The sequence below is a fragment of the Carcharhinus amblyrhynchos genome, chromosome 25 (genome assembly GCF_965287045.1).
Source record: "Carcharhinus amblyrhynchos chromosome 25, sCarAmb.v2.hapA, whole genome shotgun sequence".
NCBI classification, from domain to species: Eukaryota; Metazoa; Chordata; class Chondrichthyes; order Carcharhiniformes; family Carcharhinidae; genus Carcharhinus; species Carcharhinus amblyrhynchos.
The window spans coordinates 24,963,009-24,979,587 of NC_137348.1; the positions used below are offsets into that span (position 1 = coordinate 24,963,009).

The 16,579-nt window shown below is 41.1% G+C and overlaps 1 protein-coding gene across 14 annotated transcripts in view; it reads left to right on the forward strand.

Annotated features, from left to right (window-relative positions):
- The first annotated feature begins 801 nt into the window (after positions 1-801).
- LOC145358204 (uncharacterized) overlaps positions 802-16,579 on the forward strand; it is a 131,843-nt gene continuing 116,065 nt past the window's right edge. For 12 of the 14 annotated variants that reach the window (XR_013889455.1, XM_080212002.1, XM_080212001.1 and 9 more), the window contains exons 1-2: positions 802-993; positions 10,414-10,785. Coding sequence is in view for 13 of the 14 variants with exons in the window: in XM_080212002.1 (XP_080068128.1) it covers positions 10,587-10,785 (199 nt within the window). In the remaining variant the exon portion in view is untranslated. Of the gene's footprint in view, positions 994-3,802; positions 3,896-10,413; positions 10,786-16,579 lie in introns of those variants that run through there. The other 2 variants (XM_080211998.1, XM_080212008.1) reach the window with 2 other exon arrangements.

Here is a 16,579-nt window from a genome sequence, read left to right on the forward strand (position 1 = left end):
CACAGAAGCGTGACCAAAAATTGTGCAAGCATAAATAAGGTTTTCAATATATGGATTTACATTGAGTATAATGGTCTAGTGTTATGTTATTTCATATAATTATATATTTAGCTTAATATATTTTCTTTTTACAGGTATAGGATTCTAATTATATTACATATTTATAGTCTGCTGGACTAGGTTCAATCACCTAAAGAGATCGGATAAGAATTTTCCTGATAATCTGATCAGGAATTTGTATATATTGTTACACACAAAGCATCACAGATGTGTGGAACAGGAAGGATGGATCTCTGGGGTCTCTTCCTATTGTGGGCAGCATGTGGGTTTCACAGTGGCATGTGAGTGTCACAGTGGTTAGCACGGCTGCCTCACAGCGTCAGGGACACTGGCTGAATTCCAGCCTTGAGCCACTCTCTGCACATTCACCCTGTGTCTGCATGGGTTTCTCCAGTTGCTCCCGTTTCCTCTCACATTCCAGAAGATGTGCTGGTTAGGTGCATTGGCCATGATAAATTCTCCCTCAGTGTACCTGAACAGGCACTGGAGTGTGACAACGAGGGGATTTTCACAATAACTTCATTGCAATGTTAATGTAAGCCTACTTCTGACATTTATAAATAAACTTTAAACTTTCCAGCACTCACAACCTCCCCCTCTGCAGCACCCATACGCTCCCTGTCCCACTCTCCCTGCAGCACCCACAATCTCTCCTTCTGCAGCAGACATCCCATTGCACTGGTCAAGCTGCCCACCTGTCAATCATCACCCGGGGCAACCGTCTCGCGAGAGGACGTCGTTTGACGCCGGCTTCAAAAAAAAATGCTGAATTGCTGTGTGGGAGAGAAAAAAAGAAATAATTATTAATTGTTTTCTTTTTAAAAAGTAAAATTCAGAGGCGGATATATGTAGAAGGAGTGTGTATGTGAGAGAAAGAGAGAGAGAGGCAAGTGGTTGGTTTGAAGATGGCGCGAGCGGTCGGGTTGGCGAAAGGTCAGTTAAACGGTTGTTTTCGCCATCGAGGGGACAATGTGTGAGTTACAGAGAGTGGGAGCAGCTCTGGGCATCACTCCCTGTCGCTCTGTCTTTGGTGCAAGCTACTTATCATTTATTTATTTTTTATTCACCAAGCTCTCGGCTCCAGGTGTTTTGTTTCTTTCCTCCCCAAAGTTACCTGAAGCAACGGGAAGGAATTAAATCCCCCTTCCTCAGAAATTACTGGACTCAGTTGGACAGCAAGACTGGAAATCTCAACTCGATTGTGTGTGCACTTCTTTCAAAAAAAAGAAAAGCTCTTAACTGCATTAATTTGCACTAATTATTGAGTGAATTGCCTAGAATTTTCCTTTTAAATATTCAATTGGAGGTCATTTTTGAGTTCAATTTCGTGAAAGTCATTTTTGAGTGGAATTTTGTGACTAGGCAAGTGTTTATCGTTAACATTTTATTCGGAGCTTTTAATGCATCAGAGTAAGAGTCTCAGTAGATGTTATTTTACGCTCCAGTCCTGCTCCAAGCAAGTTTGATATAGTTTAACTATTTTGAGCACAGCAGAGATACAATAATTCGGAAAAAAAGCAGGGCAAGTTAGGTTAGTTTTCAATTTTTGCAGCTAAGAGCTGGTGTTAGAATCATAGAAGAGTTATAGCATAGAATGAGGCCATTTGCTCATCGCCAGCCTGAGGATACCCAGGTGCCCTTTCTAACCCAAATTCTTGGATTGCTGTGCTCAGTTCTAGTTGCCTCATAGGAAGGATGTGGAAGCCATTGAAAAGGTGCAGAGGAGATCTACAAGGATGTTGCCTGGATGCCTTATGAGGATAGGTTGAGAGAGCTCGGTCTTTCCTCCTTGGAGAGACAAAAGATGAGGGGACCTGATAGAAGTGTGTAAGATGTTGAGAGGTATTGATCGGGTGGATTCTCAGAGGCTTTTTCCCAGGGCTGAAATGGCTGGCACAAGAGGACACAGGTTTAAGGTGCTGGGGAGTAGGTACAGAGGAGATGTCAGGGGTAAGTTTTTCACTCAGAGGGTGGTGGTGAGTGGAATTGGCAGCCGTCGGTGGTGGTGGAGGCATATTCGATAGGGTCTTTTAAGAGACTTCTGGATGAGTACATGGGACTTAATGGGATTTAGGGTTATAGGTAAGCCTAGTAGGTAGAGATATGATCGGCGCAACTTGTGGGCTGAAGGGCTTGTTTGTGATGTCATTTTTCTATGATTCTTATAGCTGGCTAATAGCTCTGTAGCTTACAGCACGGTACCGCATGGTAGGTTTTTGCGTAAAGTTAAATCTCATGGGATCCAGGGTGACGTATCTAAATGGATACAAAAATGGCTTCTGTGGTTGTAGAGAGTTGTTTTTCAAACTGGAGGCCTGCGACCAATGGCGTGCCTCAGGAATCAGTGCTGGGTCTACTGTTATTTGTCACTTATATTAATGATTTGGATGAGAATATAGGAGGCATGATTAGTAAGTTTGTAGATGACACTAAGATTGGTGGAATAGTGGACAACAAAGAAAGTTATCTCCAATTGCAACGGGATCTTGATCAATTGGGCCAGTGGGCTGACAAATGGCGGATGGAGTTTAATTTAGACAAATGCGAGGTGATGCATTTTGGTAGATTGAATCAGGGCAGGACTTAATCAGTTAATGGTAGGGTTTTGGGGAGAGTTACAGAACAAAGAGATCTAGGAGTACATGTTGATAGCTCCTTGAAAGTGAAGTCACAGATGGACAGTAGTGATGAAGGCGTTCGGCATGCTTGGTTTCATCGGTTAGAACACTGAATACAGGAGTTGTGATGTTTTGTTGAAGTTGTACAAGACATTGGTAAGGCCACACTTGGAATACTGTGTGCAAACCTGGTCACCCGATTATAGTAAGGATATTATTAAACTAGAAAGAATGCAGAAAGGATTTACTAGGATGCTACCGGGATTTGATGGATTGAGTTACTAGGAGAGACGAGATAGACTGGGACTTTTTTCCCTGGAGCGTAGGAGGTTGGAGTATAGAGATCTATAAAATAATGAGGGGCATAGATCGGCTAGATGATCAATATCTTTTCCCAAAGGTAGAGGAGTCTAAAACTAGAGGGCATAGTTTAAAGTGAGAGGGGAGAGATACAAAAGTGTCCAGAGGGGCACTTTTTTCACGCAGAGGGTGGTGAGCCTCTGGAACAAGCCACCAGAGGTAGTCATAGAGGCAGATACAATTATGTCTTTTAAAAAGCATTTAGATAGTTACATGGATATGATGGGTATAGAGGGATATGGGCCAAATGCGGGGAATTGGGATTAGCGTAGGGGTTTTTAAAAAAAGGGTAGCATGGACAAGTTGGGCCAGAAGGGCCTGTTTCCATGCTGTAAACCTCTATGACTCTCTGACTTAAGGTGCAGATCAAAGTACTTTTATGCTTGAACCTCTTTGGTTGTGCTAGTTTAACAAATTACAGAAGCATCTTAAAAATTTGTGATGAAGACAGTTCCACATGTGTGACAGTTTCATGAGACAGTTTGTCAAGAGATTCAAAGTTTACGCCCGGAATTTTACTGTCCCATCCGCCATGGGAATTGGAGCGAGCAATGGATGGTCGATGATAAGGTCCATTGACCTCGGACAAGATTTTATGCTTTTGGGACAAGCAAGGCAATAAAATCCTGTCCTATAGAGTGTGATGAGACTATTTTTATTATTTAACAATGTGTGGTTTCAGTAAAAGTAATGATGATTTGAATCTTACACTTCAAAACTGATTTCCGTGACAAATACATTTCTTGGAAGAGATCAAGTCCTGAGAGGTCATGATTTGCAGAGTCAGAATTTCATGAACCTGGAACTCCAAATCCTGGGTCATTGGCAAATCTGCTGCCACAAGCTTTCTGCAAAAGGTTGGCTTTGGAGAAATACTTCACATAAACTGACTAAAATGTCAGTCAGGAAAATGGCAGTTATGTTGGGGCAGTACTGTGGCACGTTGGTTAGCACTGCTGCCTCATGGCACCAGGGACCCAGATTCGGTTCCGGCCTCGGATCACCGTGTAGAGTTTGCTCTTTCTCCCCATGTCTGTGTGAATTTCCTCTGGATGCCCCAGTTTCCTCCCACACTCCAAAGATGTGAAGGTTCAATTGGCCATGCTAAATTGCCCCTTGGTGTCAGGGGGACCAGCAGGGTAATTATATGGGGTTACGGGGGTAGGACCTGGGTGGGATTTTGTTAGTGCAGGCTTGGGCCGAATGGCCTCCTTCCCCACTGTAGGAATTCTGTGATTCTATTCTATGATTCTATATGATAGGATTTTTGGCAAATTTTCAAAATATACAGAATTGACGGTCTGCACTAAAGTTCCAGAAACAGAATCTATGTGCAGAGGTTAAGTTGCTGTTTCTCGTTGTCATGTTCTCAGTAAGTTGAAGATAGTGATGCAAGACATGTAAAAAAGCACAGTGAAAGTCAGCAGCTAATACTTTCTTAATCGTGATGCTGCAAGCTGTCTCCCACGATCTGTTGCCCCGTGGTTTTTTTTGTGTGATAAACATGCTTGTTGTTTAACAATTTTAGTTTTATATTGTGAAATCCTTTCTGACTTATTTCTATGTGGTGGTTAAATAATTAAAATTCAAACCAGTCCTTACAACATATTAAGAACACACTATTGGAACTTCTGTAAAGCAATTTTCCCTTGCTATTTATTCCATCACAATTTCCGGTCACAGTATTTACTGAGATGAAATGATCGCTCAATGCTGAAATAACCTATTTTTCAGTGGTTGGAATAAATTAAAGAGGAACAGAAAATTCTCATGCTGCTCACATGTTTGCAGGTTGCATTAAGTAATGGAAATGTGTACATAACTAAAGTGCAGAAAAACATTAAATAAGAAACAAAACATTCTGTGATTATATTTGTTAGGACCAAATAGGCTACACCTGAAATAATTAATCTGTCCTTTCTCCATTCTGACTGCATTGCTGTTTGCTTCTCACTTTTTCTAGTTTGCCATTATTTCCAATTGACATATCTAGTGCATGTAATTATAGTAATTTTCTGGAGTAATATCTTCGCACGTTGATATGATGTATCCAAACATTTGCATCAAAAACATCGGTGGCTTTGGATGGGAAAGAGAAGACATGTAGTCTCCTTATAATTGTCAAAGTTTGTACTGAAAACATTATCTATCATCTTGAATTACTTAAGAAAAATAGCATAGCAGTTTGAGAGTTTAGGGAAGGGTAAGCCACGTGAAGGGATTTAAAATGAGTATATGATTTTCAGACCGGGGGACCGGAGCTAGTTAACATTAGCAAGGATCCTGACAGCTCCTTACAAACCCATGACCTCTGCCAGCTAGATTGACAAGGGCAGCAGATGCATGGTGATACCAAAAGTGCAAGTCCTCCTCCAAGCCACACATCATCCTGATTCTCTGTTCCTTCACTTTCACTGGGTCAAAGATCCTAGAAATTCCTGCCTGATAGCACTGTGGGTGTACCTACACCACATAGACTGCAGTGGCTCACCACCATCTGCTACACTGAAGCTTGATACACTACAGCAACAACTATTGGAAACATAACAGGGACATGGATGCATAAAGAAGCAGGGCAGTTAGATTAGTTTTAGAGATTGATCCAACTAAAAGCTGGCACTGACCCAATTGAAAATTTGCCAAAAGGTGAATTCCAGCATGTGCTATTAGGAAAATAACCCCAATTACCGGTTAGTGTGTAGTATTTCTCCAAAGTTAACCTTTTGAGGTAAGCTTGTGGCAGCAAACTTGCAAATAAGCTATGATTTGGAGTTCCAGGTTCATGAAATTCTAAACAGGACAACCAGAATCGTAGAATCTACAGTGCGGAAGGAGGCCATTTGGCCCATTGAGCCTGTACTGACAACATTCTCACCCCCAGAGCCTATCCCCACAAACTCTGCAAATTAGTAGGAATCATGATGTAAGGACCCGATATCTTCCCAGAAAAGTATGTGTCACTGAATCTGTCTTTTGATGTGGGATTCAAATCAACATTACTAGTACATGGATTCAGTTAAAATAAGTAATAATAGAAGGCTTGTTAAATTTCCAATCTCAGACAAAATTGGACATAGACAATAAATACTAGCTTTGCCAGTGATGACCTTATTCCAATAATTAATGAATAAAAAAAAGGAAGATAAGCAAATGGGACTTAGTGCAGTATAGGATATGATCAATGGAGTTTTGGCCAAATACAGGACAAGAGGACATGAATCAAGAGAGTTTGAGATACACCATTGGGACATGATTTGTAGACAGGGTGAATTGAGCTTGGAGCATTAGGAATCAACAAGCAGGTTCAGAAAAAGTTGGGAAGTAGAAGTCACTCATGAGATTATTTGAGGAATGGGTTACATGCACTTCACTGGACAATCCCAGCCAGATGGCAGAGGAGTGTGGTGGAATGGATTTGAAAGTCAAGTACTAAGAGCAGTGAAGTCAAGAGACGGGGAGAAAGTGAAAGGCAAAAGTTCAATGCAGATGAGGGAGATGAGATCAGCAGCTTGGGGACTAAATTTGACCCAGTACAGAAAAGGGAGTGATGGAGAAGTTCTGAAGAATTAGTTGGGTCAATGAGTGGAAAACAACAAGGGAGCAGAATCCAGAGAAAGATGGGTATCCACCAGAACAGATCAGAGCTACCTCTGTGGATAATGAAAAGTCCAAATGGCGGAGCAGGAAACAAATACTGGCTCACCAATAGAGAATGCACAGTCAATAAGAAATTGTTAAAAATAACTGATCACATTAAAATGTTTCAAAAAGTGTAATTTGAAATCACTTCAATCTCGCTGTTAGTTACTACTGTGCACCATTTGGTTGACATTAACTCGCACTTTTATCCCTTACTAATACCACTAAACTGTTGTTTGTCAGTTCAGCAACAGTGAATAAATTCCTTGTTAGTTCTGAGTTAGCCTGGTCACTTCAGCCATCTGGGCCTCTTTCTCTGACAAGGCATTTTTACTACTGTTTATCCAGCATTTCTTATGCAGGGCTTTACAAGATCCTAGCTCTCACCATTTTTGAAACTTTCCAAAAACATTGCAGTCATCTTTTTTACTTTTTTTACATGATCTTTGTTTCATATCAATGTCACACTTCTATATTATTTCTGATTCATTCTTTTACACCCTGGACAACCTGAGTTCTGATTCTTTTACACCCTGGAAGGAAGTGTGTGGTGGAGTTGTGGCTTTTTGGCTATCAGAAAGACTTGTTGTAAATGGAATGCTTTGCCGCAGTAGTGTTTTGAAGCTGAGACCTTAAACCTGTCTGTAGATAAACTTCTGAAATGGATGGAGCTACAGGGCAAACGGAGACGGTGAGGCAATGGGACCAGTTCTGAATTGTTCTCGCTTGGACTCTGAGCTGAATGGTCTCCTGGACTGTAAACATGGTTCTGTTGCTTATTTTCAACATGAGATTTAATAGCACAAAGGACGTTGCACAAAATATTCTTAAAGATATAAGAAAGAACAACTTAAAATGAGCAAATTAAATCTTTTCAGCACTAGAATAAATCTGGGAAGAATCTGGATCTGAATTTAAGAAATGTTGCCAATTTAGTTGAACAATAACAGTATGGAATTGTACACTCAGATATGCTCAGTAATGCAAGGTTGTCTTTTCCTTCATATCTTGCTAGTGTTCAGTGTATCCATTTTTTTTATATTCATTTATAGGATGTGGGAGTCACTAGCTGGGTCAACATTTATTGCCCATCCCTAACTGCGCTCCATCTTGGAGCAGTTAAGAATGAGCCTCATTGTTGTGGGTCTGGTTGGCAGATTTCTTCCTATAAAGAACCAGATGAGTTTTTATGAAAATTAGCAGTAATTTCATGATTATCGTTAGATTTGTAATTTAAGATTTTTCAATTGAATTTAAATTTCACCAACTATTGTGGTGAGATTTGAATCTGGGTCCCCAGATTTTGCCCTGGGGGGTCTCTGGATTACAAGCCCAGTGACTATACCATTGTGCCACTGTCTCCCCACAAATTCAAAAGAGGTGGGGCAGGATTCTCTGGCCTCCCAGATGCATGTTCCCAGTGACAGGAGGCGGCACACTGTTTGCTCGTGGCGAGATTCTCTGGTTCCACCAGTATCAACAGGATTTCCCTTTTAAACCACCCCACCAGTTTTGAATTGTTCTAGCTTAGACAATGAGCTGAATGCTCCCCTGCGTTGTATCCCAGCCTTTGTGTCAGTAAGAGAACTTGGATGTTTGGGGCCGGATTTAAAAACGAGGCCAATAGAAAAAAGGTTTGTGCTTTTCCTCTTTGACTTCAGCTGTTATTAAAATTTATCAATCTCTACATTTTTCCTTTCAATGACTGTGTGATGTAAAAATTGATAATGCCAAAATGTTCTTATGATAGTGTTACCAAGGAGAGGGGCCATGTTTTTGAAGATGAGTGTGTGATACAGGCTGATAGGCTGGAGGAGGTAGATGTTCTGAGGGAAGATGTATTAGCAATTTTGAAAAACCTGATAGTTGATAAGTTCCTGGGCCAGATGGGATATATCCTAGGACTCTTTGGGAGGCAAGCAATGAGATTGCAGAGCCTTTGGCTTTGATCTTGGGTCCTCACTGTCCATGGGGATAGTGCCAGAGGACTGGAGAGTGGCGAATGGTGTTCCTCTGTTCAAGAAAGGAAATAGGAATGACCCTGGTAATTATAGGCAGGTTTGTCTTACTTCGCTGGTCGGTAAGTTAATGGAAAAGGTCCTGAAGGGTAGGATTTATGACCATTTGGAAAGATGCAGCTTAATCCGGGATAGTCAGCACAGATTCGTGAAAGGTAAGTCCTGTCTCACAAATTTGGTTGAATTCTTTGAGGAGGTAACTAAGTGTGTAGATGAAGGTAGAGCAGTTGATATTGTATACATGGACTTTTCAAGGTGTTTAATAAAGTTCCACGTGGTAGGCTCATGAAGAAAGTAAGGAGTTATGGGATAGAAGGAAATTTGGCCGATTGGAGAAGTAACTGGCTATCTCATAGAAGACGGAGGATGGTGGTTGATGGAAAATTTTCAGACTGGAGATGAGTTACCAGCAGTATACCACAGGGATCAGTGCTGAGTCCTCTGCTATTTGTGATTTTTAGTAATGACTTGGAGGGGGGGGGGGGGGTGGCGAGCTGAAGGGTGGGTCAGTAAACTTGCTGATGACACCAAGTTTGGTGGAGTAGTGGATGAGGTGGAGGGCTGTTGTAGGCTGCAAAGAGATATTGATAGGATGCAGAGCTGGGCTAAAAAATGGCAGATGGAGTTTAACCCTGAGGTGATTCATTTTGGTAGGACAAACTTGAATGCAGATTACAGGGTCAATGGCAGGGTTTTAAGGAATGTGGAGGAACAGAGAGACCTTGGGGTTCATATCCACAGATCTCTGAAAGTTGCCACTCAAGTGGATTAGAGCCGTGAGGAAGGCTTGTAGTGTGTTAGCGTTTATTAACAGGGGGTTTGAGTTTAAGAGCTTGGGGTTATGCTGCAACTGTACAGGACCTTGGTGAGACCACATTTGGACTATTGTGTGCAGTTCTGGTCACCTCACTATAAGAAGGATGTGGAGGCATTGGAGAGAGTGCAGAGGAGATTTACCAGGGTGCTGCCTGGTTTGGAGGATAGGATTTATGAGGAAAGGTTGAGGGAGCTAGGGCTTTTCTCTTTAGAGTGGAGGAGGATGAGAGGCGATGAGGGGAAAGATAGAATGGACGTTCAGAGACTATTTCTTTGGGTGGATGTAACTGTTACTACGGGGCACAACTATAAGGTTATTGGTGGGAGATGTAGGAGGGATGTCCTGAGGTATGTTCTGTACTTAGAGTGGTTGGGGTATGGAATGGGGTATGCTGTGATAGTGGAGTCGGACATTTTAGGAACTCTCAAGCAATTATTGGATAGGCACATGGAGCATACCAGAATGATAGGGAGTGGGATAGCTTGATCTTGGTTTTTGACAAAGCTCGGCACAACATTGAGGGCCGAAGGGCCTGTACTTTTCTATGTTCAATTGCCTTGTAGCATAAATAAGTTCTGTTAAATATATTGTTTTGTGGAGTTGTGGCAGTGTTTGTTTGCAGTAAAGCTTCTTTCAGTTTGTGGTAAATGGGGACTTTTATTATTGAAAATACTAGAGCAAAATAACGACTGTAGGTGTCATCTTAAAATCATAGATCTCACAAACTTGAGCTAAACATCCTGCTGACGGTAACTAGAATCATCTGAAACTGACAAATCCACCCACATGTTTGTTTCAAAAGCTTATATGTTTTTAATTACTTAATGTGGAACCTGCTAAGTTTGGAATATTTAAATTGAATGTAATTAGAACTGCAATCATTAACATATTTTATTTATAGGTGCTGAGGACATCAAATACTATCCTTGAGAAAGACAAAATAGGAAATGTTAAGAGACGAGACTGGAAAAAATCTCCCCAAAATTTCACAGCCCAAGACCAGATGTTTGTTTGGCTAAAATGATGCTGTAACTCTACCAATTGTGAGGTGCTGCCAAGGCTGCCTTTGGAGAAATGAATCCTCAAGAGGCCCACCGAGGAAGGAGCTTGGTTACCCAACCCAACTCTGGGGAAGATTCTGTTGAAAATAATGAGATTGCTTTTCTGGTGGGGGAAGATGGACAACTGCATTCTCTTCAAGCGGAGAGCCATAAAGTTTGGAATCCTGAGAACAGCCCTGAACAGAAACATGGGATTGAAAGTGATAGAAATGGTTTGTACAAAAATACTGCATTACAAATCTGTATTTCTGCTAGAGCACCCAGTTTGGCTTTCTTCATCCATCTGCCGTAGCATGGTGGCGAAAAACATGTCCAAGACCTAGGCTAGGAACGCCAATAGATACAGTGGGTAATTATGGACTGCTTAGCTATATTTCAGTGGGTAAAGGTGATCTCAACTCCCTAGTTTTGTGCATTATCACTTAATCACTCCTATTTCACCGCAGTATCAGACCGCAGAATAGCAGTCACACATTACGTTTACACTGAGATTTAGATCCATTGGTACTTGTCCACAAGGTAATAGTTTTTTTTTAATCGGGCACTATTTTCTTCACGTGCTACACTCAGCATACATGAGCAAGGGTAGACTGCTGCGTTGCAGGACTCCTTCATATGCACAAGGAGTCCATCCTGATTTGACATTGTAAAGACTGGTACTTCAGAGGGACATTTTCTATTGTATGCCACTTCAAAATAGCAGCTGTTCTGTAATCAGGAGAAATCCTGACAGCAGGGGAAGAGGCTGCTTCTTTGGATTGAAATTCCTCAGCAACTATTTTCAGTGCACTGGTTCACATATTTGCATTAAATTTCAGAGAATGCTATTTTAACAGTGCTGTTAACCATTCTTCAAAATGCACACAAACCTATTGAGTACTCTATTACAAATAGTATACAGAGGAACCTCAAACTCTAAACATGTTAGGAAAGAGCTATACCACCCCAAAATGCAAGTAGTTACTGACCCCAAGTCCTTCCTGCTCACTTGACACTTGTGCTGCTTTGATTTGATTTATTATTGTCACATATATTGAAATACAGTGAAAAGTATTGTTTCCTGCGTGCTATACAGACGAAGCATACCATTCATAGAAAAGTAAACGAGAGTGCAGAATGTAGTGTTACAGTCATTAGCTAGAGTGTAGAGAAAAATCAACTTATTACAAGGTAATTCCATTCAAAAGTCTGACAGCAGTAGGGAAGAAGCTGTTCTTGAGCCGGTTGATAGGTGATCTCAGACTTTTATATCTTTTTCCTGACGGAAAAAGGTGGAAGAGAGAATGTTTGGGGTGGATGAGGTCCTTAATTATGCTAGTTGCTTTGGTAAGGCAGCGGGAAATGTAGACAGAGTCAGTGGATGGAAAGCTGGTTTGCGTGATGGATTGGGCTACATTCACGACCTTTCGTAGTTCCTTGCAGTCTTGGGCAGAGCAGGAGCCATACCAAGCTGTAAGGCAACTAGAAAGAATGCTTTCTATGATCCACCTGTAAAAGTTAGTGAGAATTGTAACTGACTTGCCAAATTTTCTTAGTCTTCTGAGAAAGTAGAGTCATTGGTGGGCTTTCTTATCTATAGTGTCGGCATGGGAGGACCAGGACAGATTGTTGGTGATCTGGACACCTAAAAACCTGAAGCTCTCGACTATTTCTACTTTGTCCTTTGTTGATGTAGACAGGGGCATGTTCTCCTTTATGTTTCCGGAAGCCAATGACAATCTCCTTTGTTTTGTTGACATTGAGGGAGAGATTATTGTTGCCGCTCCAGATTCTTTATCTCATTCCTGCACTCTGCCTCATCGTTGTTTGAGATTTGACCCACTGTGGTCGTGATGTCAGCAAGTTTGAAAATAGAATTGGAGGGGAATTTGGCCGCACACTCATAGGTGTATAAGGAGTATAGTAGGAGGCTGAGAACACAGCCCAGTTAGTTGAGCGTGATTGTGGAGGATGTGATGTTGCCTAGCCTCATTGATTGTGGTCTGTGAGTTATTAAGTTCAGGATCCAATCACAGAGAAGGTGCCAAGGCTCAGGCCGTGGAGTTTGGAGATGAGTTTTGTGGGAATGATGGTGTTGAAGGCTGAGCTGTTGTCAGTACCTAGGTTTCCTTGTTACCTAGGTGTTCCAGGGTTGAGTGCAGGTCTAGGGAGATGGTGTCTGCTGTGGACCTGTTGCAGTGATAGGCAAACTGTAGTGGGTCCAGGTAGTCTGGGATCCTGGAATTGATTCGTGCCATGACTATACTTTCGATGCATTTCATAATGAAGGATGTCAGAGGCCTGGACGATAGTCATTAAGGTACACTGCTTGGTTTTCTTTAGGTACCAGGATGATGGTCATCTTTTTGAAGCAGATAGGGACCTCAGATTGTTGTAAAGAGAGGTTGAAGATGTCCGCGAATACTTCTGCCAGCTGATCCGCACAGGATCTGAGTGCTCGTCCGGCTACCCAGGACACAGCTTTAGAAGAAAGCAGAATACTAAACGTTTAAATCTCAGTATTTCTGCAGAAATTGCTTTGAGATGAAAATGGTGCCTTGCACTTGTGTTTCACAAAGTAAATTTCTAATATTCGTGTTCAGCAGGTTCGGAAAATGAAGTGAATATGCACATTCCTAGTAAGATCAGTGCCAGTAACAGAATTAAGGCATTGCTTAATATTTTACATAATAATGCTATTATAAGTATAACAGAGTAACCCAAGCTGTTTTTAATAATATGGACGCAAATTCCAGATAAGCAACTGTGTGGCAGAAATGAACATCATCCAACTCTGCTCCTGCCTCAGTCTGTCATCAGCTGAAACCTTTTGTTTGTTCGCTGTACTGAATATTTCCAACATTCTCCTGGCAGGTCTCCCATTTTACAGAACTTCAGTTCTTTAAACATTCTGCTGGCAGTGTCCTAACCCACACTAAATTCCATTCATCTATCATCTCAACCCACACTAAACCCCAGTACACGTCACACCCATGCTTGATTAACTGGGACCCATGTGAGTCAGCAATATCTTAAATTTTATGATTCTCAATCTTTTTCAGATCCCTCACCACTCAATCTCTAATCATCGTCAACCTTAAAATCACTTCCTAAAACTCTGATTGTGTCCTCTGCATTCCCTATTTTGATTGCTCCACTATTGGCAGCCATGCTTTCAGTTGTCTTGGCCCTAAACTCTGGAATTAATTCCCTAAACCTTTCCACCTCTCTAGTTACCCTCTGTGCTTTAAGAGCTCCTTAAAATCTATTTCTGACTAATCTTTTAGCCATCTGTCCTAATGGCTGACTCTCTTGACTTGGTATCAAATTCTGTTTGAAAGCTTTCCTGTTTAGCTCCTTGAGACTTTTCAAATGTGTTAAATGCACTTCATGATGTAATCTAGTAATCAGCATTTGAAATGATGAATCTTTTGTTAGAATAAGTACACATAAGGTTAATGGAAATGATCATCACAAGACATTAAAGGCCTGGTAGCATCTTTACTAAGCAGGAAAGCCTGGTGAAACTTTGAGACAGCTCTGACCTCATTTCAGGTATCTCAGTTCCAACTTTGATTTCACTCACCTTATGGCGTTGAATGCAGTACTTGCTGATTTTGTGCATGTGTTTTTGTATTAAGATGTGAGGTTTAAAACTTTACGTATTGTTACTCTCATGCTGTGTGCAAAATATAAAGTTGCTGAATTGATGGTAGGAAGTTCAAGAAATTTATTGAGAGGCATTACTTACCAAAACAGAGTTGAGAACTCTATGGCCAGAATTTAAGAACTTTGTTAAAACAAAATTACTAAAATAATTCATACTTTCAGTTTACTATTTTAAAATGAAAAGTAAAGGAAGTTCAATAGTATAATTAAAAAAAGGATATTGGGGGATATTATTTATGTTTTTGTCTAGTGTAAACTGGTATCACATAGTCAGCAGCTGTAGGGTTGTTGATTTTCTAGGATTGCCCTGGAACTTCAGTCAATAAAACAAAGTATTCTTTCATTTTGTTTAAACTCCCTTGTTTTAGTAATAAAAGTCTTTTTGCAGAGGGGCGAAAAAAACATTTTTAGCCAGCTGGGTAGGTGGAAATAGGAAGCCATGTGATGGAGACATCCAGGAGTAATTCCGACCAAAGTTGGCGGCAATACTGATAGGGAATGATATACTGACCCGTTCCTGACAATGCCACTACAGTTTTCCTAGGCCCACTGCCAGACATCCAGAGTGTTGACTTGCATCAGTGGGTTGTTATACACAGCACATGCCCCACCTGATATCAACTGGTGGAGATGCTGATTGAATAAAACCCATCCTCTACATGCCGTCAGATCACCAAGCCAACAAATGATATAAATTGCTAGAAATGAGTACATTTACAAAGAATACACAGAAGATAAATACACTGACTGAAATGATTCTGAACCATTCATCGATCATAGCAGGCCAAACGTTTAAAACAACAAGTTAGTAGTACACAATTTTTTTTCTATACAGCCTTTAACTTTTTGTCTTCACCTTGGGTGGAATATGGGGATATTTGTGGTTCTGTCAGTAGACAACTACTTTGGAAGCATTATCCAAGTGTCCATTTACCAAACAGTTGTGTAAAATATTAATAGCAATAAACTCTAAAAGTTCAGCTCATTAACATTCTGGCTGTAGTATTTTGTTCTTGTATTGTAAATCACAGAGTCATAGAATCCCTTCAGCGCAGGTGAAGGCCATTCAGTCCATCATATCTGCACTGACTCTAACTGATACATTGACGGAGTATCTTACCTAGGCTGTCTCCCCACTCTATCCCCGTAACCCCGCACGTTCACTATGTCTAACATACTCATCTTGGGACACTAAGGGGCAATTTACCAATGCCAATCCATCTAACCTGCACATCTTTGGATTGTGAGTGGAAATTTGGGCATCAGGAGAAAATCCATGTGGACATGGGGAGAATGTGCAACCTCCACAAAGACGGTCAGCCAAGGCTGGAATTGAGCCTAAGTCCTTGGCACTATGAGGTAGCAATGCTCGCCACTGTGCCGTCCTTGCTAGTAGAACCCTTGCTTTTCCAGATATTTATTAATAATCGAGATCTTGGTATGCAGTAGACAATTTCACATTTTGTACATGGCAGAAAACGTAAATATTATAAACTGTGACGAGGACAGTGTAGAGTTTCAAAAGGACATAGATATTTTGGAAGAGTGGGCTGATGGATAGCAAATGAAATTCAATGCGGAGAATTGTGAGGTGATGCATTTTGGTAGGAAGAGCATGGAGAGACAATTTAAAATAAGGAATAAAATTCTTAAGTGGGGAGAAGGAGCAGAGGGACCTGGGTGTATGTGAATGTAGATCATTGAAGGTGGCAGGACAAATGGGAGAACAATTAATAAAGCACATGGTATTCTGGGCTTTATTAATAGGGGCATATAGAGTACAAGAGCATGGAGGTTATGCCAAATATATGTAAGACACTAGTTATAGGTCGGCTGGAATATTGTATACAGTTCTGAGTGCCACACTATAGAAAGCATATGAAAGACATTGGAGAAAGTACAGAAGAGGTTTACAAGAATGATTACAGGGATGAGAAATTTCAGTTATGAGGATAGATTGGAGTGGTTGAGACTATTCTCCTTGGAGACCTGGCGGCTAAGAGATTTGATAGAAATGCTCAAAATCTTGAGGAAGCTGGGTAAAGTAGATGGGATGAAATTATTCCTGCTTGTAAGAAGATCAAGAATGAGAGGGGCACAAATTAAAGTGATTCGCGAAAGAAGCAAATGCAGTGTGCAAAAAACTTTCACGTATGTGGTTCTGGTCTGGAACGCACTGCCTGGAAGTGTGGTTCATTTGAGGCATTCAGGAGGGGATTGTTTCTACTCAAATAATCAATGTGCAGGGGTACAGAAAAAAAGGCAGGTGAATGGCACTAAACCATGATGTCATTTGGAGACATGATGTGGATATGCTGGCGTTGGACTGGGGTAAACACAGTAAAAAGTCTGACAACA